Here is a 26,096-nt window from a genome sequence, read left to right as displayed (position 1 = left end):
GTTGTAGGATGTAGCTGTAGGATGTAGTTGTAGGATGTAGTTGGAGGATGTAGCTGTAGGATGTAGCTGTAGGATGTAGTTGTAGGATGTAGTTGTAGGATGTAGCTGTAGGATGTAGCTGTAGGATGTAGTTGGAGGATGTAGCTATAGGATGTAGTTGTAGGATGTAGCTATAGGATGTAGTTGTAGGATGTAGTTGTAGGATGTAGTTGTAGGATGTACCTGTAGGATGTAGCTGTAGGATGTAGCTGTAGGATGTAGTTGTAGGATGTAGCTGTAGGATGTAGTTGTAGGATGTAGCTGTAGGATGTAGCTGTAGGATGTAGTTGTAGGATGTAGTTGTAGGATGTAGCTGTAGGATGTAGTTGTAGGATGTAGTTGTAGGATGTAGTTGTAGGATGTAGCTGTAGGATGTAGCTGTAGGATGTAGCTGTAGGATGTAGTTGTAGGATGTAGCTGTAGGATGTAGCTGTAGGATGTAGCTGTAGGATGTAGCTGTAGGATGTAGTTGTAGGATGTAGCTGTAGGATGTAGCTGTAGGATGTAGCTGTAGGATGTAGTTGTAGGATGTAGCTGTAGGATGTAGTTGTAGGATGTAGCTGTAGGATGTAGCTGTAGGATGTAGCTGTAGGATGCTGAATATGTTGTTCTCTGATGGAACCCCTTCAGGTGTCGGGCGACGATGACGCCAAGTACACCGTGAAGGCCGTTAACAATCTCGGAGAGGCGACCTGCACCGCCGAGCTGCTGGTGGAGGTGATGGCTGGAGAGGAGGAGGAGGAGGAGGAGGAGGAGGAGGAGTAAACAAGTGGACCCCCACAGGTGGAGGAGGCGGCTCGCTGCTCCTCAGCCTGTCAGACCATGAGCAGATAAAAAATGACACATAGATAACAGATTGTGATTGGAGGAGCAGGTGGGCGGGGTTTCACACAAGTGGGCGGAGCTTCACACAGGTGGGCGGGGTTTCACACACTGATGAAGGTACTTTCGGCTCTATTATTTTAGCACCTGCAGTGTGACGCACTGAGCATGTGCAGAACGAAAATAAATGAAGAAATAAGAAAGAGAACAATCCGAATAATTCCCATTTATTTATTTATTTTCCGGTTTTAGATAAATATCTTTATTTCTTCTATGTAAATACTTTTACTTTTCTTTATTCTGCTTTTCCATTCTGGTTTTTTTATAGTTTGTCTCCTCGACCTTTTTCTCTTAGCCAATCAGTGATCAAACTGATCAATAAAAACATCAAAATGGAAAAGAGCAATAAAGAAGTGATGATGAAAACAAATCACCTGGCATGAAAAAAACAACTTAGATACAAGAAATAAAGATAATTAGAAAACAAAATAGAACAAATAAATACATAAAATTACTATTTTTTATTTTGTTTTTGCTGTTTTTCTTCTTTGAGTTAAAATGGTTCCCTGCACCATACTACGTTAAACCCCGCCCACCTGAAGAACACAAGCTCCGCCCCCTCAGGTGACCTCCTCTATGTCAGCTGTCCCTTAGAGACTTTACGCTTCTTTCTCAAAGGTTGACGAGTAAAACGGGATCATTTGGATTTTCTGTTGGTTCCAGAAAATGTTTAAAGACGAAGCTTTCTGACCACTAGGGGCACCGTGGAGTTAACCGGGATCAAACACGGCTTTGATTGATGGTGGTTTACCCCACAGTCGGAGGCCGTTTCTCCGTACAGGTCCTTGTGTCGGGATGTGTTCTTCACCCGAATGCAGGATAACCAAACTGCGTCCTCACACCATCGGGAGGACGCACTTCCGACTTTGGTACTGAGAAACGGCCTGACAACAGGTGCCTCAAACCTGCATTACATCTGGCGTCCAGCAGGGGGCGACTTTATGCGAAAAAGACTTCTCTGTAAATGTTTGCCTCCAGAGTTCATAGTTTGACCTATTAATGTCCCAATTTACAGTAAATACTCGCTGTGGATGTGTGGGCTTCACGGGTTCCCCATCAGAACTGTTTCTTTTCTACGCTCAGAAACGTCGACGTCAGTTATAAAAAAAGAAACTCACAGATCGTAGAACAGTTCAGAGAGCTTCAGCGTGAAAATAAACAGCGTCAGCAGAGAGTTCATATCTGAGAGCGTAGATTAAGAGGAAAGAGTTCTCAGGTCCGTTTACACGATGCTAACCAAACACGAACACAGTCACTGTCAGACAGCTCCCAGAGCCTCGTGGGAAATAAAGTCGTACCCGAACTAAATGAGTCAGACCTGCTCCCTGGGGAAGTCCGGGGGAAGAGGAAGGTACGACGAAGGCAGAGCAGAGTCTTTAGGTCACAGAGTTCAGTCAGAATCCGAAGGACTGAGCTCCTCCAGAGAAGCACACCAACACAGTTCAACAGCGCGATGCAGTCGGCTTCCTCTCATCCCCAGCGCCGTGTTTTCTGCTTCATCACGAGATCGTTTCTCTGACTTTAAGCAGCCCTTCGACGAGCCGTTTTAGCTCCTGTCTCTTTAAGACCCACCCTCCCCCTGAAGCCCCCTTTCACCTGATTGGCCAGCTTCTGAAAGCCTGAGGGTCATCACCCAGTGAGCCGAACCCTCTGTGCTTCATGACCGTAGAAAATTAAATCTGTGATGTCACCAACGTGGAAAGAAACAGTAGCTGTTTTCACACTGAGACCTGCTACCATCGCGGGTCCAAATTGCCACTTCATCCCGCGTCGAGCAATGTGAACGCTTGGCGTGTTGGTGACCCGTGCCGCCTGAAGCCGAGTTCAGGGGGCGTGGCCTAGTGGCAGAGCGTCACATGAAACACATGAAATGCTGGGCGTGTACAATGACGTAGGCACAAGCCATGCGCCGGAGGTAGGGTTAAATACACCTGTCTGCATCAAATTTTTCAAACCAACGATGGTGGGACACCTTGAGGACTTGTTTTTGCAAGTGTATATGCAGTTCATGGAGATGTTATTTTACGGGGTGTGGATGGTCACAACGTGGGATGCCGCCGAAGAACATATGCGGAGAATACAAGAGCACTATAATGTCCAAGTTGAGGAAATCCAGCGACAATTTGAAGCAGAAGAACGCGAACAGCGTCGACGCAATCGACGAAGACGTTTAGCGTTTAGTCTTTTAAACTCCTCACGCCACGCCCACGTCCATCCCGCGTCGATTGCGTTCACACCAAACTCGGCTCGGCAAAAAGACTAGGGTCCGACGCGGGTCGAATGGCGAGTCGAGTTGACACCCCAGCCCGGGTCGTCGGTGTGAAAGGAACAGCGGACACGCTAAATTTGCGAATTAAACGCGCGTTCTTCCTCAGTGTGAAAGGGGCTTTTCTTTACTTTTACACCTTTATGTCACATTTTAGCCACGTTTGATGTGAACATGTGACACTGCAGGTCCCTTTAATCAGTGTTTTCAGCTTTATTCAGAAGAGTTAGCAGCTCGATGTAACTGAAATCAGACGCCTTCATGCTGAAGGGACACGAGGCTCGATGCTAATTCCTGCCTGTTGTAACTCAGCTGCTCCTGTTAGCATCTGAATCTGTGGGCTCGACTTTTCACAAACATCCTTCACCTTTGCCTTAAAGCCGCTGAGAGCCTGAATTCTGTCACACTGAGGGACTTTTACTTCCTCTGTTGCCTTATTATCTTTTTGTTAGCATTTATTAGCGATTTGATGCATCCCAAATAGCCCGAAGGAGCCACTGGCTTCACAGTCAGCAGGCGACCTTTTAATTATTTTTCCTTTAACTAGCTAATATCACATCACTTTTGTTCTGTCTGTAGCTTTTAATCCAAAGACGCAGATGTCATGAGAAGAGTTAAAACTCTTGGGAGTTTGGTTTCCATCAGAAAGCAGCATCTGAAGGATGTTTTTCCTTCAGAGTGTCGACAGAAAGCACATTTCATTAAAGGTTGAGACGCTGCGTTTCCACATTCCAGCCGTGTGTTTGAACTCATTTAGTGAAAAACTTATTGGATCTGATTCAGTTTTCAGCCGGAAACCAAAGAATCTGTTTGCTGTTGTTTTAACTCACAGGTGTGTTTGCGTGTGTTCCTTCTACGGTTTGCTTCCTGGTTTGTGTGTTTGATGGTCCTTGTTTTAAAATCGTTTTATTTTTTGACTTATTTAAAGCACAGATTTATAATAATATTATCATTTGAGCATCCATTTTCTTGAAGGCGTCACAGCACTTTCTGTTGTTCGGTTATTAACCCCTCGTATTAAACCAGCGGTGGTCTCACTCTTTGACTGATTTGTTTTTGTATTAGCTGTATGTAGATTTTATTTCTCTCATTTTTATAAATATATAACAGTTTGATTAACTGCAGATGACTTGTATGAGAACACTACGACTGTAGTTACTCACAGATACCAAATAAATGTTTATCACTAAACAATGAGTCTTCTGTATTGTGTGATGAATCAACACCGTAACATCATTCATTTTAAAGTAAAAGTCAATAAATCTCTGATTTATGTTCCCATAAAGTCAGTAGATGCTCATCATTGGTTCAGTCCTGAACACGAGAGACTCTGGTGAATATGTTGAACAAATTTAAAGCTTTGTAAATTAATAACTGAGACTTATTATTCATTTTTCTGATCCATCTGGATATTAAACAATTTGACTTTAGTGTGTGATGAAGAATCTGTCACACCGAGTAGAGGCCCCAGATTTGATCCCTGAGGAACTCCTAACCTGATTCAGTATAATCACGACTAGGGCTGGGCAACGATTAAAATGTTTAATCTAATTAATCACATGATTTCCCTGATTAATCACGATTAATCTCATTTGTACGCAGAATCCAGAAATGAATCCAAAAGTAGCGTATAGCTTTTAGCATTTAGCTTTATTTTAAATGTGCTGCCATATGAATGAAAGTGCCATAACATTTGTTGTGCAAACACACTTTTAACATCAGCATCTTTCTGTAGTTTTTATGTAGAAGCCTCGCTCCACTGTCTGTTTCCTTGAATGACTTGCTGCTATCAGTTGTGTGTTTTGCCTTTAAGTGATATTTTAGACTGGAACTACTACGCTGAGAAGACAATTCAACTTGGCAGTGTTTACAGATGACTTTGGTTCTGTCCACTCCGCCGTCTGGAAGAACTTTAACATGAAAATGGCCGAGTAAAAGTTCCGTACCCTTCTCCATGTTTGGTGGATCCGCTGATTACTTTCTTTTCCTGTTCCACAGCAGACAGCAGCAGACTTTTACAAAATAAAAGCCTGTGAGCAGCAGACTTTTACAAAATAAAAGCCTGAGAGCAACAGACTTTTACACAATAAAAGCCTGTGAGCAACAGACTTTTACACAATAAAAGCCTGTGAGCAGCAGACTTTTACAAAATAAAAGCCTGTGAGCAACAGACTTTTACAGAATAAAAGCCATTGAGCAACAGACTTTTACAAAATAAAAGCCTGTGAGCGACAGACTTTTACAAAATAAAAGCCTGTGAGCAACAGACTTTTACAAAATAAAAGCCTGTGAGCGACAGACTTTTACAAAATAAAAGCCTGTGAGCAACATACCTTTACAAAATAAAAGCCTGTGAGCAACAGACTTTTACAAAATAAAAGCCTGTGAGCAACAGACTTTTACAAAATAAAAGCCTGTGAGCAACAGTCCTTTACAAAATAAAAGCCTGTGAGCAACATACCTTTACAAAATAAAAGCCTGTGAGCAACAGACTTTTACAAAATAAAAGCCTGTGAGCAACATACCTTTACAAAATAAAAGCCTGTGAGCAACAGACTTTTACAAAATAAAAGCCTGTGAGCAACAGACTTTTACAAAATAAAAGCCTGTGAGCAACAGTCCTTTACAAAATAAAAGCCTTTGAGCGACAGACTTTTACAATGATAAAACCTGCGTTAATGTGCGATAAAATATAAATAATTAACGAGTTAACTCGCCCAGCCCTAATCACGAGTCATCCTAGGAAGCATCGCTCTGAAACGCTCACAGCAACGTGGTTTTAACGCGGCGTCTCCTGTCTCCTGGAGCTTAGGAACTGCTGGAAAACAGGTGTTTGAGTGTTCAGATAATCAATAAAAGCAAATGATCTGCGGCTCTGGAAGGAACCTCCTCAGAGTCTGCAGAAAGGAAGCTGAAACAGTAAGTTATGTTCTGAATCCTGGTGAACTGTGTATCTGTGTGCTGGTGCACGGCAGCTGGTCAGTGTTTGTCTGAGCTAATGAGCTCACCTGAGGCTTCGCTGTCCTCTCAGGACAAACGCCACATGGACACGTTACATCATCATCATGTTGTTTCACTGCCTGTTTGCTCATAAATGTTCCTCAGAGGGTTCAAACACAACAACATAGTTTATTACTTTGTGATTAGTTATTCTTTATTTTATATTATTATATAAAAAGTGAGTCCTCGTGAGTTTAGTTTTTTCTTTTCTTTTTGCAGGACCATGAAGTAACAGACTGTGGAGATAAATATATTATTATATATATAAAATATATAATAATATATTTATCTTAGAGAAAACAGAGGTAACTGTTGGTTAAAACAGAAAACCTTTGAATGCAGATTTTTGTTGAATTTTTTTGAGAAACAAACTGAAAAATTAAAAACTTAATTTCACTGTAAAATGTAGATAAAAACATATTCTGAAAAATGATAAAAAATGAAGTCATAAAATCATAAAACATGAAATCATTGACAGATTCAGAGAGGGGGACTCTCGTTTTTGTCACTAAACAGAAACTCCAACGCACCTCAAGGGACGCCGTTGGACGCAGGCAAGTTCCAGCGTTCCACAACCAGGACAAAAAACTAGGGCTGGGCAGCGATTAAAATGTTTAATCTAATTAATCTCATGATTTCCCTGAAATATTCACTTTGCAAGTTGCCCTGTTGTCGTCTTTTTTAGGGATGTGGAACCAAACTTTCGAGCGTTTGTACCGCTTGGGCGCCATGTTTACTGTTGGCTGCTGGCTGCGCTGGACTCGCCACGCAACGCTGCGTGGTGACGTCATTCGTGCCAACTGGAATCGATAAGGGAATCGTTTGCAAAATCGCCAAACGATTCCAAGGAACTGATTCCCATCCCTACTTAGCAGGTATCTCTAAATCTCTTCAAGAAAGTTTGGGCACCTTCCCAACCAGCGACGTGATGTCCCAATATTGTTGATATGTTGAGGGTCTCGCCAAATGGGCGAGCTAAGTATTTCTCTACTTTTAACTTTATATGTGTTTGTTAGCAGTGTTGTGTATAGGTGGGCCTATTTTTATGCTTGATTGGTGGGGTTGCGTGGGGAGGAGTGACGGGTCTACGGGCGCCAGTGACGCGCGGGTCGACGAAAAAACATCCCGCAACCGACCGCTTTTTCCACTAACCCGCCCGTTAACTCAGACCGCAAGAAACATTTATGAAAAAATGTTGACCCGACCCGCTTTTAAAAAATGTAGCCAATGGTCTTAATGAACATCCTAGCGTCTTTGGCAACGCACAACGGACCTCATATAGCCTACCTGTGTTCATTTTTAAGGTGTTAAAATTGTAAGATGGCATTGCTTGTAAGTTTATGTTGACACACTTGCCCCGCTTCAGCATTCAAAAGTTAAATTAGCGCTCAGCATCTAAAAGAATACAATAGAGGTAGCCTTCCCACAACAATTGGCAACTTCATCACATGGATGAATAATAAAAGCTCTCACATCACATGCACAATATATGTCTTTATTAACGTATGTCTGTGAACGCGTGTCTCATTTTAGACAACCAAAAATATCTGATCAGGTCGCATAAAGACATCTATGGTCTGTTTACTCTTTGGCTGCGATGGCTTCCCGGTGCCACACTTGTGACGGGCCATGTTGGTCGTTCCAGTTTTGTGGCTATCAAATGCATACATTGCTTCACAGGAGGTGCACATGACAAAGCCTGCACTTTGCTCATCATCTTTGATGATCTCGGCGAATGAGTCCCAAACCTTACTTTTTCTGCGTGTGTGTTTGCGGAGCTTCCACTCTACCAACTTGACCTTCTCTCTTGCCGTCTCCATACCTACTGTAGTTCTGACCACGTACGTCATCTCTGGAAGTTATTCAGCCAATAAAGTGTATTTATTTAATAGAACATTGTGTCTGGTGTTTGAATTACAAACGTTTACCAAGTTATTTTTTAATGTTTATCTCAAACGACAAAACGACCCGACCGATTGCAACATATACTATAACATATATACCTGCAATATATAACATATAATATCATTAAAAATATTTTTCTATGACCCGCAACTGCGGATGCCCGCAGGCGCCCGCAGGCGCCCGCTGGCTTCGGGTCAGCCCGCACATCACTGACGGGCGCCATATGCTGTAGGTTAGCCACGTGTTTTGTGGTGTGTTCAAAGCGTGCCTTAAAGCGATACAATGTAACTTCTCAAAAAGCCCACTCTGGAGCTCCCCCTACAGGCTTGGAGGTAATGTACGGTTACACTGTCGTAAACACAACACCCTTTCACTTTCACTTTTCATGTTTGTTGACGAACCGGCGAGTAGTCAGAAGGTGCAAGCTATGTCGACCGAGAAGGTCAGAGTGATCAAATGTACCTGGGAGCTGAGAGGGCTCTATTTGTTTTTGCGGTAGGTGTGCCAGAAAGCAAGTCGAAGTACTTCCGCTCAGCTCCCGGGCCGCTCCAGCAAAGTTACATAGCGCAGTTTTTCCAACTCAGACCCCCGAAGGGCATAGGAGACAGGCCAATCGTAATATTAAAACTCATTCTAGCCGCACAATTTTTTTCAAGCTGTTATTTTAAGGTAGAAATGTTACATAGTATTGCTTTAAAGCTAGTGAAGCTAGCCTGATTTGTAGTGGGTTTTCATTCTGTGTGCTGTGCTAAAGGTTAGCCTGGTTAGCCTGTCTTGTGTTGCGACCAAGGAAGCCTGCGTTCCCGATCGGCATCTCTCTCCATTAGATTGGAGCCCCCCCATGTGTTTATGAGCTTCTAACTAATAAAGATTGTCCTTCTTTTGTACATTGCCCTTGTCTTTGTGTTTGTTCTAAGGTTCTGACTTCCTTAAAGGTGATAGAGAAAGGTTGAATGGGGCATTAATCCTTGTTCTGTGATGTGATGTGTAGCCCCAAAAAAATTGGTTGGGTCTGTAATGGCTCAGAACCTCCCTAAAAGGCTCTCTGAAACAGCTGTTACTATGCTGGGTTTAGAATGCGTCGTTTGCCCTTATTGGCGTCGTTTCAGAGCTTATCTGGCAACCTCATTATGAAATGCAGGTAGGTGTTGGGGCTATTCGGTTGCCGTTGCTTGATTGGCTGCCCTTGCTCTCACTGAAAACAGAGCTATAGAGTAATACACTGACTGAAAAGAAAGCTCATTCCCTTTAGATGAACAAGCCAGAGCTAACGTGCAATTCTTACAACAGGAATATGGCACAACACACATTTAAAACAAAATAAAATGTGATACTTACAGGCTGTACTGATTGCTGGGGTTGATTTTGTTCAGAATCTGAATCCGTTTTATTGCCATTGTTAGTGAACTGTGTTCACTAACTAGGAATTTGCTGCAGCGTAAGGTGCAAACATGTAACATAGGATATCCATCCATCCATCCATTATCTATACCGCTGAATCCATCGATCGGGTCGCGGGCGGGCTGGAGCCTATCCCAGCAGTCAATGGGCGAGAGGCGGGGTACACCCTGGACAGGCCGCCAGTAACATAGGATATAATAATAAAAAATAATGAATAAAAATATATGAATATAAAATGTACAAGGTGTGTACAACAATACACAGTATCCAATATACAGAGCAACAACAGTGCAGCTTCATTAGTGCAGTTTTAATGATGGTAAAGTGACTGGGGCAGGTTATGAGGTGATTATGAAGTGTTCATAAGTCCAACTGCAAGGGGGAAAAACTGTTTTTGTGACGGGAGGTTCTGGTCCGAATGGACCGAAGCCTCCTGCCCGAGGGGAGTGGTGCACATAGAGAAGGGTCAGCTGTGATCCGACCTGCTCGCCCCATAGTCCTGGAGGCTGCAGGTCATGGATAGATGGGAGGCTGCAGGTCATGGATAGATGGGAGGCTGCGGGTCATGGATAGATGGGAGGCTGCAGGTCATGGATAGATGGGAGGCTGCAGGTCATGGATAGATGGGAGGCTGCAGGTCATGGATAGATGGGAGGCTGCAGGTCATGGATAGATGGGAGGCTGCAGGTCATGGATAGATGGGAGGCTGCAGGTCATGGATAGATGGGAGGCTGCAGGTTAATGGATAGATGGGAGGCTGCAGGTTAATGGATAGATGGGAGGCTGCAGGTCATGGATAGATGGGAGGCTGCAGGTCATGGATAGATGGGAGGCTGCAGGTCATGGATAGATGGGAGGCTGCAGGTCATGGATAGATGGGAGGCTGCGGGTCATGGATAGATGGGAGGCTGCGGGTCATGGATAGATGGGAGGCTGCGGGTCATGGATAGATGGGAGGCTGCAGGTCATGGATAGATGGGAGGCTGCGGGTCATGGATAGATGGGAGGCTGCAGGTCATGGATAGATGGGAGGCTGCAGGTCATGGATAGATGGGAGGCTGCAGGTCATGGATAGATGGGAGGCTGCAGGTCATGGATAGATGGGAGGCTGCAGGTCATGGATAGATGGGAGGCTGCAGGTCATGGATAGATGGGAGGCTGCAGGTCATGGATAGATGGGAGGCTGCGGGTCATGGATAGATGGGAGGCTGCAGGTCATGGATAGATGGGAGGCTGCAGGTTAATGGATAGATGGGAGGCTGCAGGTCATGGATAGATGGGAGGCTGCAGGTTAATGGATAGATGGGAGGCTGCAGGTCATGGATAGATGGGAGGCTGCAGGTCATGGATAGATGGGAGGCTGCAGGTCATGGATAGATGGGAGGCTGCAGGTCATGGATAGATGGGAGGCTGCAGGTTAATGGATAGATGGGAGGCTGCAGGTTAATGGATAGATGGGAGGCTGCAGGTCATGGATAGATGGGAGGCTGCGGGTCATGGATAGATGGGAGGCTGCGGGTCATGGATAGATGGGAGGCTGCGGGTCATGGATAGATGGGAGGCTGCGGGTCATGGATAGATGGGAGGCTGCAGGTCATGGATAGATGGGAGGCTGCAGGTCAGGGTTAGATGGGAGGCTGCAGGTCATGGATAGATGGGAGGCTGCAGGTCATGGATAGATGGGAGGCTGCGGGTCATGGATAGATGGGAGGCTGCAGGTCATGGATAGATGGGAGGCTGCGGGTCATGGATAGATGGGAGGCTGCAGGTCATGGATAGATGGGAGGCTGCGGGTCATGGATAGATGGGAGGCTGCGGGTCATGGATAGATGGGAGGCTGCAGGTTAATGGATAGATGGGAGGCTGCGGGTCATGGATAGATGGGAGGCTGCGGGTCATGGATAGATGGGAGGCTGCAGGTTAATGGATAGATGGGAGGCTGCGGGTCATGGATAGATGGGAGGCTGCGGGTCATGGATAGATGGGAGGCTGCAGGTTAATGGATAGATGGGAGGCTGCAGGTTAATGGATAGATGGGAGGCTGCAGGTTAATGGATAGATGGGAGGCTGCGGGTCATGGATAGATGGGAGGCTGCAGGTTAATGATAGATGGGAGGCTGCAGGTCATGGATAGATGGGAGGCTGCAGGTCATGGATAGATGGGAGGCTGCAGGTTAATGGATAGATGGGAGGCTGCAGGTCATGGATAGATGGGAGGCTGCAGGTCATGGATAGATGGGAGGCTGCGGGTCATGGATAGATGGGAGGCTGCGGGTCATGGATAGATGGGAGGCTGCAGGTCATGGATAGATGGGAGGCTGCAGGTCATGGATAGATGGGAGGCTGCGGGTCATGGATAGATGGGAGGCTGCAGGTCATGGATAGATGGGAGGCTGCAGGTCATGGATAGATGGGAGGCTGCAGGTCATGGATAGATGGGAGGCTGCAGGTCATGGATAGATGGGAGGCTGCAGGTCGTGGATAGATGGGAGGCTGCGGGTCATGGATAGATGGGAGGCTGCGGGTCATGGATAGATGGGAGGCTGCAGGTTAATGGATAGATGGGAGGCTGCAGGTTAATGGATAGATGGGAGGCTGCGGGTCATGGATAGATGGGAGGCTGCGGGTCATGGATAGATGGGAGGCTGCAGGTCATGGATAGATGGGAGGCTGCAGGTTAATGGATAGATGGGAGGCTGCAGGTCATGGATAGATGGGAGGCTGCAGGTCATGGATAGATGGGAGGCTGCAGGTCATGGATAGATGGGAGGCTGCAGGTCATGGATAGATGGGAGGCTGCGGGTCATGGATAGATGGGAGGCTGCGGGTCATGGATAGATGGGAGGCTGCAGGTCATGGATAGATGGGAGGCTGCAGGTCATGGATAGATGGGAGGCTGCGGGTCATGGATAGATGGGAGGCTGCAGGTTAATGGATAGATGGGAGGCTGCAGGTTAATGGATAGATGGGAGGCTGCGGGTCATGGATAGATGGGAGGCTGCAGGTTAATGGATAGATGGGAGGCTGCGGGTCATGGATAGATGGGAGGCTGCAGGTTAATGGATAGATGGGAGGCTGCGGGTCATGGATAGATGGGAGGCTGCGGGTCATGGATAGATGGGAGGCTGCGGGTCATGGATAGATGGGAGGCTGCGGGTCATGGATAGATGGGAGGCTGCGGGTCATGGATAGATGGGAGGCTGCAGGTCAGGGTTAGATGGGAGGCTGCAGGTCATGGATAGATGGGAGGCTGCAGGTCATGGATAGATGGGAGGCTGCGGGTCATGGATAGATGGGAGGCTGCGGGTCATGGATAGATGGGAGGCTGCGGGTCATGGATAGATGGGAGGCTGCGGGTCATGGATAGATGGGAGGCTGCAGGTCATGGATAGATGGGAGGCTGCAGGTCAGGGTTAGATGGGAGGCTGCAGGTCATGGATAGATGGGAGGCTGCAGGTCATGGATAGATGGGAGGCTGCGGGTCATGGATAGATGGGAGGCTGCAGGTCATGGATAGATGGGAGGCTGCGGGTCATGGATAGATGGGAGGCTGCAGGTCATGGATAGATGGGAGGCTGCAGGTCAGGGTTAGATGGGAGGCTGCAGGTCATGGATAGATGGGAGGCTGCAGGTCATGGATAGATGGGAGGCTGCGGGTCATGGATAGATGGGAGGCTGCAGGTCATGGATAGATGGGAGGCTGCGGGTCATGGATAGATGGGAGGCTGCAGGTCATGGATAGATGGGAGGCTGCGGGTCATGGATAGATGGGAGGCTGCAGGTCATGGATAGATGGGAGGCTGCAGGTCATGGATAGATGGGAGGCTGCAGGTCATGGATAGATGGGAGGCTGCAGGTCATGGATAGATGGGAGGCTGCAGGTCGTGGATAGATGGGAGGCTGCAGGTTAATGGATAGATGGGAGGCTGCAGGTTAATGGATAGATGGGAGGCTGCGGGTCATGGATAGATGGGAGGCTGCGGGTCATGGATAGATGGGAGGCTGCAGGTCATGGATAGATGGGAGGCTGCAGGTTAATGGATAGATGGGAGGCTGCAGGTCATGGATAGATGGGAGGCTGCAGGTCATGGATAGATGGGAGGCTGCGGGTCATGGATAGATGGGAGGCTGCAGGTCATGGATAGATGGGAGGCTGCAGGTTAATGGATAGATGGGAGGCTGCAGGTCATGGATAGATGGGAGGCTGCAGGTCATGGATAGATGGGAGGCTGCAGGTCATGGATAGATGGGAGGCTGCAGGTCATGGATAGATGGGAGGCTGCAGGTCATGGATAGATGGGAGGCTGCAGGTCATGGATAGATGGGAGGCTGCAGGTCATGGATAGATGGGAGGCTGCAGGTCATGGATAGATGGGAGGCTGCAGGTCATGGATAGATGGGAGGCTGCAGGTCATGGATAGATGGGAGGCTGCGGGTCATGGATAGATGGGAGGCTGCGGGTCATGGATAGATGGGAGGCTGCAGGTCATGGATAGATCGGAGGCTGCAGGTCATGGATAGATGGGAGGCTGCGGGTCATGGATAGATGGGAGGCTGCAGGTCATGGATAGATGGGAGGCTGCAGGTCATGGATAGATGGGAGGCTGCAGGTCATGGATAGATGGGAGGCTGCAGGTCATGGATAGATGGGAGGCTGCAGGTCATGGATAGATGGGAGGCTGCGGGTCATGGATAGATGGGAGGCTGCAGGTCATGGATAGATGGGAGGCTGCGGGTCATGGATAGATGGGAGGCTGCGGGTCATGGATAGATGGGAGGCTGCGGGTCATGGATAGATGGGAGGCTGCGGGTCAGGGATAGATGGGAGGCTGCGGGTCAGGGATAGATGGGAGGCTGCAGGTCATGGATAGATGGGAGGCTGCGGGTCAGGGATAGATGGGAGGCTGCAGGTCAGGGATAGATGGGAGGCTGCAGGTCAGGGATAGATGGGAGGCTGCAGCCGATCAGCTTCTCAGCGGAGCGCACAGCTGGCTGCAGTCTGTCTGTCCCTGTCAGAACTGAGCCTGTACTGAGCAAGCTTTGTGAAACTGTACTCTGTGAAATCCGCAGCGCAAAGGAAAAGTCGGCGGTTGTATGCACTGGGGATGCTGTTAAAAATAAATAAAAGCCATTGATCGCGAACATTGCTTTCCGGGGGAAGAATATGTAACGATCGTAGTCCGCTTTCACAGCCTTGGAAGGCTCACCTGTTCCTGTTTCTGTTTCTGGCCGAAGGGGCGTGTCTGAAACGGGGTGGCTGTGGATTTGGGTGTGTGACGTCACTTTTTCACAAAAACAGATTGGCACTTTTTCTGGGGGATATTTAAAAAAGGGGAGTACTTGAAACAGAGGTTCTGACACTTGCTGGCACTTGGTGTGTCCTCCCCACAGCGGGGAGACTCAGAACTAACACCAAAAACATGAAAAAGACGATTTTGATTCTCTGTCCCCTTTAACCTTACTTAAAGGTAAAGACCCACATTTCTTACAATATAATTTGTATAACTCAAGCCTCATCGGTACTTCAGAATGTTCTCTGCATATAGAGCTCTTTGGTCTTCATTGTGGTATTTGCTTGGATGTTGCTTTGACATTTAAACATTTTTACAAGCTGGTCTCCCCCATATGCCAACAGCCCTCGCTTACAGTCGCAGCCCCCCCAGCAGGATGCCAGCGGGCCCCACAAACGCTGCTGTGGAAGGGCTCAAAGAACCCAACAAAGACTCCGAGGTGTTCACCCAGACTCAAAATTCAAAATTCGTGTGTGTGCACACTGCTTTTCAGTTTTTTATAAATTCTTTAAACATTAATTCTTCTTTAATTTGAGGTGTTTGTAGATCAGCTTCATGTGTTGTTCATATAACCCAACACTGACACTTTGTGTTTAATTAATGTTTCTTTGTTTAATTAATGTTTCTTTGTTTAATTAATGTCATTTCACCAGTTTGGACTGTTTTATGTAGAATTATTATCCTAAAATATATCCATTCAAATGTCATCTTCCAAAGGGATTAAATGAGTAAACTGGAGCTGATGATGAAGGGAAAACTGTTGCTTATTCCGAACATGGAGAGGAACAAACAGAGCTGATGAAGATGATGAAGATGAGGGTGCTGGGTCACTAATGAGCTCCGCTGAGAGGAGCGGCTCATAAAGGCAGCTCAGACTGTCTGATCAGTCCAGATGTTGCTGCTGTTTCTGTCTGTGATGTTTCAGCTGTTCGCCCTGATGAAGGTTCTGATGTGATGATGATAAATGTGGTTAAAAGGATTCAGATGTTCAGGATTTACTGTTTTTGCTGTTTCTGTCTGTGATGTTCCAGCTGTTCTGAGGTTCTGATATGATGATAAATAAAATTAAAGTTAAAATGATCCAGATAGATAGATAGATAGATGGATAAATACTTTATTCATCCCAATTTGGGGAATTGTTTTGTTGCAGCAGCGTACAGTAAAATATATGAAAGCAATTAAAGTAAAAACAAGCAAATAGAATAAAATAAATATAAAATAAAATAAAAATAGTGAATAAACATTCGCTATATACAAATCTACATGATGCTGTTTCAGAGTCTGTGATGTTCCAGCTGTTTCTGTCTGTGATGTTCCAGCTGTTTCTGTCTGTGATGTTCCAGCTGTTTCTGTCTGTGATGTTCCAGCTGTTTCTGTCTGTGATGTTCCAGCTGTTTCTGTCTGTGATGTTCCAGCTGTTTCTGTCTGTGATGTTCCAGCTGTTTGCCCTGATGAAGGTTCTGATGTTGATGATGATGATGATGATGTTGATGATGATGATGATGATGATGATGATGATGATGATAAATGTGGTTAAAATGCTCCAGATGTTCAGGTTTTATATGTTGCTGCTTCACAGTTTGAGTCTCCGGGTTCAGATGATCTCTGATGTCAGCAGGTGGTCCTTGTTGTTCTGATCACAAACCTGTGACCCCCTCTGCCCCCCTCTACCCCCTCTGCCCCTCTCTGCCCCTCTCTGCCCCCCTCTGCCCCTCTCTGCCCCTCTCTGCCCCCCTCTGCCCCCCTCTGCCCCTCTCTGCCCCTCTCTGCCCCCCTCTGCCCCTCTCTGCCCCTCTCTGCCCCCCTCTGCCCCTCTCTGCCCCTCTCTGCCCCCCTCTGCCCCTCTCTGCCCCTCTCTGCCCCCCTCTGCCCCTCTCTGCCCCTCTCTGCCCCTCTCTGCCCCCCTCTGCCCCTCTCTCTGCCCCCTCTCTGCCCCTCTCTCTGCCCCTCTCTGCCCCTCTCTGCCCCCCTCTGCCCCTCTCTGCCCCCCTCTGCCCCTCTCTGCCCCCCTCTGCCCCTCTCTGCCCCTCTCTGCCCCTCCCAGGACCCCCGGCCATGATGAACGTAACGTCCCTGACGCTGGACGGGCTGCAGCAGCTGTCTGAGCACCGGCTGCTCCTCTTCCTCCTCTTCCTCCTGCTGTATGTGTTCATTGTGTGCAGCGACGGGCTCGTGCTGCTGGTGATCTGCTCGCAGCGCAGCCTCCACCGGCCCATGTTCGTGCTCGTGGCCGCGCTGCTGTTCAACTCCCTGGTGGGCAGCACCGCCGTGTACCCGCGGCTGCTGTGGGAGCTGCGGTGGGGGGGCGGCTCCGTGCAGGTGAGCGTGTCCGCGTGCGTGTGCCAGGCCTGGGTGGTGTACACGCTGGGCGCGTCCGCCTTCATGCTGCTCGCGGCCATGGCCTTGGACCGCTACGTGTCCATCTGCCGCCCGCTGCGCTACGCCGCTTTGGTGTCGCCGCGTGCGGTGGCCGCGCTGCTCCTGTTCTGCTGGCTGCTGCCCGCCGCTCTCATCGGCGTCGCGGCGCTGTTGGCCGCGCGCCTGCCGCTCTGCCGCGCGCGGCTCAGCAGGCTGTACTGCGACATCTACAGCTTCACGTGGCTGAGCTGCGGCGGCCGCGCGGCGCTGCTGAGCGAAGCGTACGCGCTGCTGGCCAACACGGCCATCATCCTGCTGCCCATCGCCTTCGTGCTCTTCTCCTACGGCAGCATCCTGCGCGTGTGCCTGCGGCGCTCGCGCACCTTCAGCACCAAGGCGCTGAGCACGTGCCTGCCGCACCTGTTGGTCTTCATCAACTACAGCGCGAGCGTCCTGGTGGAGCTGCTGCAGCGGCGGCTGCAGGCCGACAGCCCGGCGGCCGCCTCCGTCCTCGCCTCCCTGCTGGTCGTCCTGTTTCCCACCGTGTTCAACCCGCTGGTGTACGGCCTGAAGCTGAGCGCCGTGTCCGGCCAGCTGAGGCGGCTGCTGGGCTGCCAGAGGAGGCTCTGACCCGGGCCTCAGGACGGTCTGACCCGGGCCTCAGGACGGTCTGACCCGGGCCTCAGGACGGTCTGACCCGGGCCTCGGGCTCTCTGACCCGGGCCTCAGGACGGTCTGACCCGGGCCCCGGGCTCTCTGACCCGGGCCTCAGGACGGTCTGACCCGGGCCTCGGGCTCTCTGACCCGGGCCCAGATGTGTGACCAGAATGGCATGTGTGGGGGGGCAGAAAACAATACCTGAAAAAAATCGGTGGAAAACTACTACAACTTCAAGCATAATAATAATAATAATAATAATAATAATAATTCAATTCGGTAATGAAAATATGGTCACACTAGCATAAATCATGACCGTCAATTTTGTTAACAGTGTGGAATTTTTTTATGATTTTTTGTTTTTTTGTTTTTTTTGTTGTAAAGAAATGTAGAACAGCTGACCTCAGCCTTTTAGCTTCCGGGCCCCGGCCGGCTCTGTCAGGTTCAGCTTCATTACATCCCCAGAAACACCTGAACTCAGATATCAGTCCTCCCGGTTCGGTTCTGTTCGGTTCGGTTTGGTTCTGTTCTGTTCTGTTCGGTTCTGTTCGGTTCGGTTCTGTTCGGTTCGGTTCGGTTCTGTTCTGTTCTGTTCGGTTCTGTTCGGTTCTGTTCTGTTCGGTTCTGTTCGGTTCGGTTCGGTTCGGTTCTGTTCGGTTCGGTTCGGTTCGGTTCTGTTCGGTTCGGTTCGGTTCTGTTCTGTTCTGTTCGGTTCTGTTCGGTTCTGTTCTGTTCTGTTCGGTTCGGTTCGGTTCTGTTCTGTTCGGTTCGGTTCGGTTCTGTTCGGTTCTGTTCTGTTCTGTTCTGTTCTGTTCGGTTTTGTTCTGTTCTGTTCTGTTCTGTTCTGTTCGGTTCGGTTCTGTTCTGTTCTGTTCGGTTCTGTTCGGTTCGGTTCTGTTCTGTTCTGTTCTGTTCTGTTCGGTTCGGTTCGGTTCTGTTCGGTTCTGTTCTGTTCTGTTCTGTTCTGTTCGGTTTTGTTCTGTTCTGTTCTGTTCTGTTCGGTTCGGTTCGGTTCGGTTCGGTTCGGTTCTGTTCTGTTCTGTTCTGTTCGGTTCGGTTCGGTTCTGTTCTGTTCTGTTCTGTTCTGTTCGGTTCTGTTCTGTTCTGTTCTGTTCTGTTCGGTTCGGTTCGGTTCGGTTCTGTTCGGTTCTGTTCTGTTCTGTTCTGTTCTGTTCTGTTCTGTTCTGTTCTGTTCGGTTCGGTTCTGTTCTGTTCTGTTCGGTTCGGTTCTGTTCGGTTCGGTTCTGTTCTGTTCTGTTCTGTTCTGTTCTGTTCTGTTCTGTTCGGTGATGAAAGCGTTGAACATCAGCAGAATGTGCAGAGGATCCTGAACATTTATCTCTCTGGGCTTTTATAGACGCTGTGGTGATTAAGAAACATTAAATTCTCTTTATTTGAATCTTGTGAGGAGCAAAGTTTCTGTTAGCAGCTGTTTCCTGATTGATTGAGGTGATCAGTTTGAAATCACCCAGATCAATAATAGCTTCAGTTACATTGTTATCCTCTGACTTAGAGCTGTGGAGCAGCTCTCTGGGCCCCTGACCTGTTTAGTAAAGATGATGATGATGAAAAACCTTCATTCAGCTCAGATTACTCCACAATAAGAAATGTTTCCATGAACAGACGATGAGTCAGAACTGAGGAGAATTATGGCTGAAGTGATGAAAAACCTGATCATCAAACATGTTGCTGAATATTTGTTTTCATAGAATAATGAGTTGTTCACAGGAAACAACAGTTTGTCGGGTCTCTGACGTCAGAGTGAGAACACGGGAAATGTCGCCCCCCAGTGGACACAGGGAGTTAACGCTACTGTATGTTCTTTAGAGGAAACCCAGATGTCACGGTGAGCTCTGAAGCAGGTTTATCTCTTCTGGAAACAGGATCTGTGGCTCTCTGAAGCCTCTAACAGTCAGCTGCCATGTGTTTGTGTGTAAAATGAAGAGAAAAGTCCAATAAAATCTCCTTCAGGCGTCACAAACGGCAGCATTTTCTCCTACTTGCTCGTGTTGTTACATGTGATTCTGTGTGAATCAGAGGTTCTGTTTCAGGACGTTTGGGCCTGAACAATGGACACATAAACCATTACAAGCCATAATAAATGATAAAAAACTGAGAATGCACTTTGAGGAGGAGTTGGAGCCATGGATGGGCCTGTCCCTGGACATATGGAATGAGATTTTAATAAAATATGGGTTGACAGAGCAGAGTAGAATGCTAAGGTGGATTGCATTTGATCCAGATTTTAAGCCTAATGTAACGGACAAATATTTTAGTAACTGGGAAAAGGGTCCGAAGATATTTTGGGAGTTAGTAAAGAAAAATACTATACGAAGTTTTGAGGATATAAAGAGCAATTATGGACTGAATAATAAGGATTTTTTTCAGATACTTGCAACTGAGGAATTATACAGAGGAAGTAAAAAAAAAAGATAAAAATAGATGAGTTGGAATCGGGGATAATCAAGATGTTTATTTCAGCAAAGGAATCAAACGTGGGAAAAAATGAATATCTAAATTATACACAAGATTGGAAAATTTGAAGGGTAATAACAGCGCGTATATAAAAGGGAAATGGGGGAAAGAGGCTAGTTGGAGGCTTTCAGAGGAGAAATGGGAGGAAATATGTAGGCAACAGTGGAAAATAACTTGTTCCCTCACATGGAGAGAGTTTGGCTGGAAGAATACTGTAAGATATTTTATTACACAAACACAAAGAAAATACCAAGAAACAAGATGTTGGAGGGGATGTGGAGAAGAAAGAGCTGCTCACTTCCATGTGTTCTGGGACCGCTCACATATCGGACAGGGATGGGAATCGAAAACCGGTTCTTGTTGAGAACCGGTTCCCAGTGTTGCAAACGATTCCCTTATCGATTCCAGTGGGCGCGAGTGACGTCACCACGCAGCGCTGCGTGGCGAGTCCAGCGCAGCCAGCAGCCAGCAGTAAACATGGCGCCCAAGCGGTACAAACGCTGGAAAGTTTGGTTCCACATCCCTAAAAAAGACGACAACAGGGCAACTTGCAAAGTGAATATTTCACCAAAGGGAGGAAATACTACCAACATGCAATAACTATGAATGAATGTCGCGTTTTCGATCCGCTCCGGACTAACGTTGGTGAATCTGAACCCAGCAACGTTAGCAACGTTAGCAACGTTAGCATGTCCTCGGCTAACACTGCAGCTAACTAACTAACAAACACTGCCTATCATGTTAGCACCATTTGCCTGATTGTAAAAGCTGCTGTTAGTAACGGTTAAGGTTAAATGAATGCCTTCTCAGGCATTACATTTAGATGAAATCATGAGAGACAGAGCCTGACTGGCTCAGAGCCAGAGGCTGGTGGTACTACCCCCAGTTCACCTCTACCTCCAGCTTCTCCTTTCACCAGAGCAGGAAGAGTTAAATTACCCAGGCCAGGATAGACCAATGTGGACCTCACCGTTGTTGGGTTTGTGAGGTCATGACTCGTGTTACTTCTAAACTAAACAAAGTTGATGCTAATCGACCGGTTTGTTGTCCTTTTTCTCCAAATGAGAATTGATAAGGGAACCGACAAAGAACCGAATCGTTAAGCAGAATCGAAAATGGAATTGGAATCGTAAGAATCTGATCAGTTCCCATCCCTAATATCGGACGATACTGGCAGGAGGTAAAGAACGGGATGGATATAGTTTTGGGGACGAGCATGCCGTTCACATTTGATGCTCTTTACATGGGAAGAGAGACGGAAAGGTTGTCAAGATCAGCTGATAAATGTATGTTTGGGATCATGGCGGTGGCTGGCAAAAAAGCCATCACTAGGAAATGGATGCAGGCAGAGGAGCCTAAAAGGGAAGATTGTGTTGACGTAATGCACAATATTTATATGATGGAAAGGTTTTCCATCAGATTAGAATCTGGCAAATTTAAGAATTACTGGAAAAATTGGTTGGACTTTGTTCCACCATTGAGGTCAGGTGTTGTTGAATAAAACCCCGGGGACAGGAGGAACCCTTACATGGCTGCAGGTTGTACACTGGAAAAAATCTAAATCTTACCAAGTATATTTGTCTCATTTCTAGTCCAAATATCTCATTACACTTAATATCAGACACAACTGCCTAACAAGCACCATTTCAGCCAGATATAGGGACTTGTTTTAATACAATACATCTGGAATATCTTGTTAAATGAAAATGTCTTGAAAACAAATTGTTTTGAGTCACATATCATATGAAACAAGCTTTTTTTTTACATTTGAAGAGGTTTTTAAGCTAATTTCAAGATCACTTTTATCTCAAAAGTCCTAAATATCACATCTTATTTCAAGAAATCTGGACAAGCCGATTTTCACTAGTTCCATTGGCAGATTTTTTGCTTATTTCAAGCAAAAACGTCTTTTATTTGTTGTTTTTTTACTTATTTTTGGAGGAGCATTTTTTCCAGTGTATGTAGTTAATTTGCAGGTAAATTTAAATGAGAAGATAGAAAAGTCTGGACACAGGTTGGAAGAAGGAACAGTAACTGCCGGGTAGTGAAAGTGTTCGGCAGGATGAAGTACATAAAGGAAAGAAAGGTTATAATGCTTCAACACAGATACAGAATGTGGGCACAATAGTTTAAAAAAAAACAATGGACACATAAATGAACAGAATCCTCAGCCCGGTGCAGCTTCTGTACACCCCCCTGCTGGTTCTGATCCAGTCTGCTGGTTCTGATCCATTCTGCTGATTCTGATCCAGTCTGCTGATTCTGATCCATCTGCTGGTTCTGATCCAGTCTGCTGGTTCTGATCCAGTCTGCTGGTTCTGATCCATCTGCTGGTTCTGATCCATTCTGCTGATTCTGATCCAGTCTGCTGATTCTGATCCATCTGCTGGTTCTGATCCATTCTGCTGGTTCTGATCCAGTCTGCTGGTTCTGATCCATCTGCTGGTTCTGATCCATTCTGCTGGTTCTGATCCAGTCTGCTGATTCTGATCCAGTCTGCTGGTTCTGATCCATTCTGCTGGTTCTGATCCAGTCTGCTGATTCTGATCCATCTGCTGGTTCTGATCCAGTCTGCTGGTTCTGATCCATCTGCTGGTTCTGATCCATTCTGCTGATTCTGATCCATCTGCTGGTTCTGATCCAGTCTGCTGGTTCTGATCCATTCTGCTGATTCTGATCCATCTGCTGGTTCTGATCCAGTCTGCTGGTTCTGATCCATTCTGCTGATTCTGATCCATCTGCTGGTTCTGATCCAGTCTGCTGGTTCTGATCCATTCTGCTGATTCTGATCCATCTGCTGATTCTGATCCATCTGCTGATTCTGATCCATTCTGCTGGTTCTGATCCAGTCTGCTGGTTCTGATCCATTCTGCTGATTCTGATCCATTCTGCTGGTTCTGATCCATTCTGCTGATTCTGATCCATTCTGCTGGTTCTGATCCATCTGCTGATTCTGATCCAGTCTGCTGGTTCTGATCCAGTCTGCTGGTTCTGATCCATTCTGCTGATTCTGATCCATTCTGCTGGTTCTGATCCAGTCTGCTGGTTCTGATCCATCATTGTGAACACTGATCAATAATTGGATCTCTGATTTGGTGACTGCTCTGTTTATCCAGTGTGCCACAGCTTTAGGATTCTGTGATGCCGCTCTGACCCACCTGAACCAGTTTCTGACCCACCAGAACCAGTTTCTGACCCACCAGAACCAGTTTCTGACCATCAGAACCAGTTTCTGACCACCAGAACCAGTTTCTGACCCACCAGAACCAGTTTCTGACCCACCTGAACCAGTTTCTGACCATCAGAACCAGTTTCTGACCCACCAGAACCAGTTTCTGACCATCAGAACCAGTTTCTGACCACCAGAACCAGTTTCTGACCCACCAGAACCAGTTTCTGACCATCAGAACCAGTTTCTGACCACCAGAACCAGTTTCTGACCCACCAGAACCAGTTTCTGACCATCAGAACCAGTTTCTGACCACCAGAACCAGTTTCTGACCATCAGAACCAGTTTCTGACCCACCAGAACCAGTTTCTGACCATCAGAACCAGTTTCTGACCATCAGAACCAGTTTCTGACCCACCAGAACCAGTTTCTGACCCACCTGAACCAGTTTCTGACCATCAGAACCAGTTTCTGACCCACCAGAACCAGTTTCTGACCCACCAGAACCAGTTTCTGACCATCAGAACCAGTTTCTGACCCACCAGAACCAGTTTCTGACCCACCTGAACCAGTTTCTGACCCATCAGAACCAGTTTCTGACCATCAGAACCAGTTTCTGACCCACCAGAACCAGTTTCTGACCCACCTGAACCAGTTTCTGACCATCAGAACCAGTTTCTGACCCACCAGAACCAGTTTCTGACCATCAGAACCAGTTTCTGACCATCAGAACCGGTTTCTGACCCACCAGAACCAGTTTCTGACCCACCAGAACCAGTTTCTGACCACCAGAACCAGTTTTTGACCATCAGAACCAGTTTCTGACCCACCTGAACCAGTTTCTGACCCACCAGAACCAGTTTCTGACCATCAGAACCAGTTTCTGACCCACCTGAACCAGTTTCTGACCCACCAGAACCAGTTTCTGACCATCAGAACCAGTTTCTGACCCATGAAACTAACGGTGTTGGAGCCCCACATACTGCTGCTGTCCTCTCTGATCCAGATGAGACGAACATCTGGGGTCACTCAGCGGGATGTTTACTCTCTGAACTGAAACGTCTCTGATGGGAAGGAGCCCAAAAGAATGCTGTGTTTGAACCCTCTGAGGAACATTTATGAGCAAACAGGCAGTGAAACAACATGATGATGATGTAACGTGTCCATGTGGCGTTTGTCCTGAGAGGACAGCGAAGCCTCAGGTGAGCTCATTAGCTCAGACAAACACTGGCCAGCTGCCGTGCACCAGCACACAGATACACAGTTCACCAGGATTCAGAACATAACTCACTGTTTCAGCTTCCTTTCTGCAGACTCTGAGGAGGTTCCTTCCACTATTTTATTATATACAATCTGAAATACAAAAAGGTACAAAAAGAACTGAGAAAAAACACGATAAATAAATGAAATGCAGAATATAAATATCAATCACAAATCCTTTAATAACCTAAAAATCTTAAAAATAATGTAAGAAAGCTAAAAAATAAATAAAGAAACAAACTGCCAGTGGAGATTAAACTTTCACCAAATGGAGACATTTTTAAATCCAGGTTAAAGACATTTCTGTTCTCATGTGTCTATGCATGAAATCTGCACGATATCTTTGAACTTATCTGGACTGTTGCTGGTTTTTTATCATTTAAATTATTTTATTTGTTTCTCTTTATGTTCTTTTATGTATTTTAATGCTTCTTCCACTCCCTGCTGCTTTTATTTTATGTGAAGCACTTTGAACTGTTCTGTACATGAAATGTGCTACAAATAAAGTTGATTTGATATGGAGCATAAAAAACAGATTCCTGCAGTTCTGCTAACAACAGAGTTCAGCCTGTAGCAGCTGTTTTCACCCTGTTTACAGCTGGCTTTAACATTAACATTAACAACTACACCAGGTTGCCTTTGGGTGAAATTAGCTGCATGACATGATGCCTCAATTCTAATTCTAGCTCAGCCAAACTAAAAATCAAACACAGTCGTGGCTAACAGCAACATGTTAGCAAGAGGCTAACAGTTAGCCTATAGCCTACGTCACTCATAGAAATCTGCATCCCTTTATCTTCTGTCCGTTTCTCCTCTTCTTCTCTTTCTAAACTGGGCACCTGATGGCCTGGGATCTGTCTAACATCGTGTTGAAACATCGGATTGTGCTCAGTTTAAAGCTTCTTTAGCTCGGCTGCAGTACAGACAGATACAGGAGGTCCTTCTTTCCAGGAGCACGAACTGTTTGTAACTAAAGTTTATGATGATTGCTTTAAAAAAGAGAAAACATTTCTGCACAATATAATTCGGCTTTGAGATAAATAAAGTGTTTTTTATTCTAATTTGATTTCATGATTGCCAGAAGTTTAAACTTCCTTTAAACTCCTCATTTCCTTCTGTCCCAGACATCTCTTCTTTAATTAAACTGGATGTGGGTCAACTTTCCCGTTGGCATGGTTACACGCCATAGTGTCAGAGTTACCAGCAGGAATCATTCCAGCAGAAAAAAACAGCACAGAAATCTTTTTTTTTTTTTTTTAATTGATATTTTCTGTAGAAAAGCTCAAGAAAATATAAAGAAAGATTCAATATAAGCAGAGCAGCTGCAGCAGGCTGCTTCAGGGATGAAGCAAACTGAAACTGAAAAATAAAAACTTTTAATACATTTTATTTA

General features: G+C 46.6%; 2 protein-coding genes across 3 annotated transcripts in view; both read left to right on the top strand.

Moving 5' to 3' along the window:
- The window catches only part of LOC142397001 (myosin light chain kinase, smooth muscle-like), a 124,058-nt gene extending 119,677 nt beyond the window's left edge, over positions 1 to 4,381 (top strand). For both annotated transcript variants that reach the window (XM_075480390.1, XM_075480389.1), the window contains one exon: positions 670 to 4,381. In XM_075480390.1, the coding sequence (XP_075336505.1) occupies positions 670 to 804 (135 nt within the window). In that variant the 3' untranslated portion in view covers positions 805 to 4,381. The remainder of the gene's footprint in view (positions 1 to 669) is intronic.
- A 12,458-nt stretch (positions 4,382 to 16,839) lies between these two features.
- LOC142396063 (olfactory receptor 11A1-like) lies at positions 16,840 to 17,772 on the top strand. The gene has a single exon (XM_075478604.1). The coding sequence runs from the start codon at positions 16,840 to 16,842 to the stop codon at positions 17,770 to 17,772; it is 933 nt and encodes a 310-aa protein (XP_075334719.1).
- The last annotated feature ends 8,324 nt before the right edge of the window (positions 17,773 to 26,096 follow it).

The sequence above is a fragment of the Odontesthes bonariensis genome, chromosome 12 (genome assembly GCF_027942865.1).
Source record: "Odontesthes bonariensis isolate fOdoBon6 chromosome 12, fOdoBon6.hap1, whole genome shotgun sequence".
Lineage (NCBI taxonomy): Eukaryota > Metazoa > Chordata > Actinopteri > Atheriniformes > Atherinopsidae > Odontesthes > Odontesthes bonariensis.
This window is presented reverse-complemented; position numbering and strand designations above follow the sequence as displayed.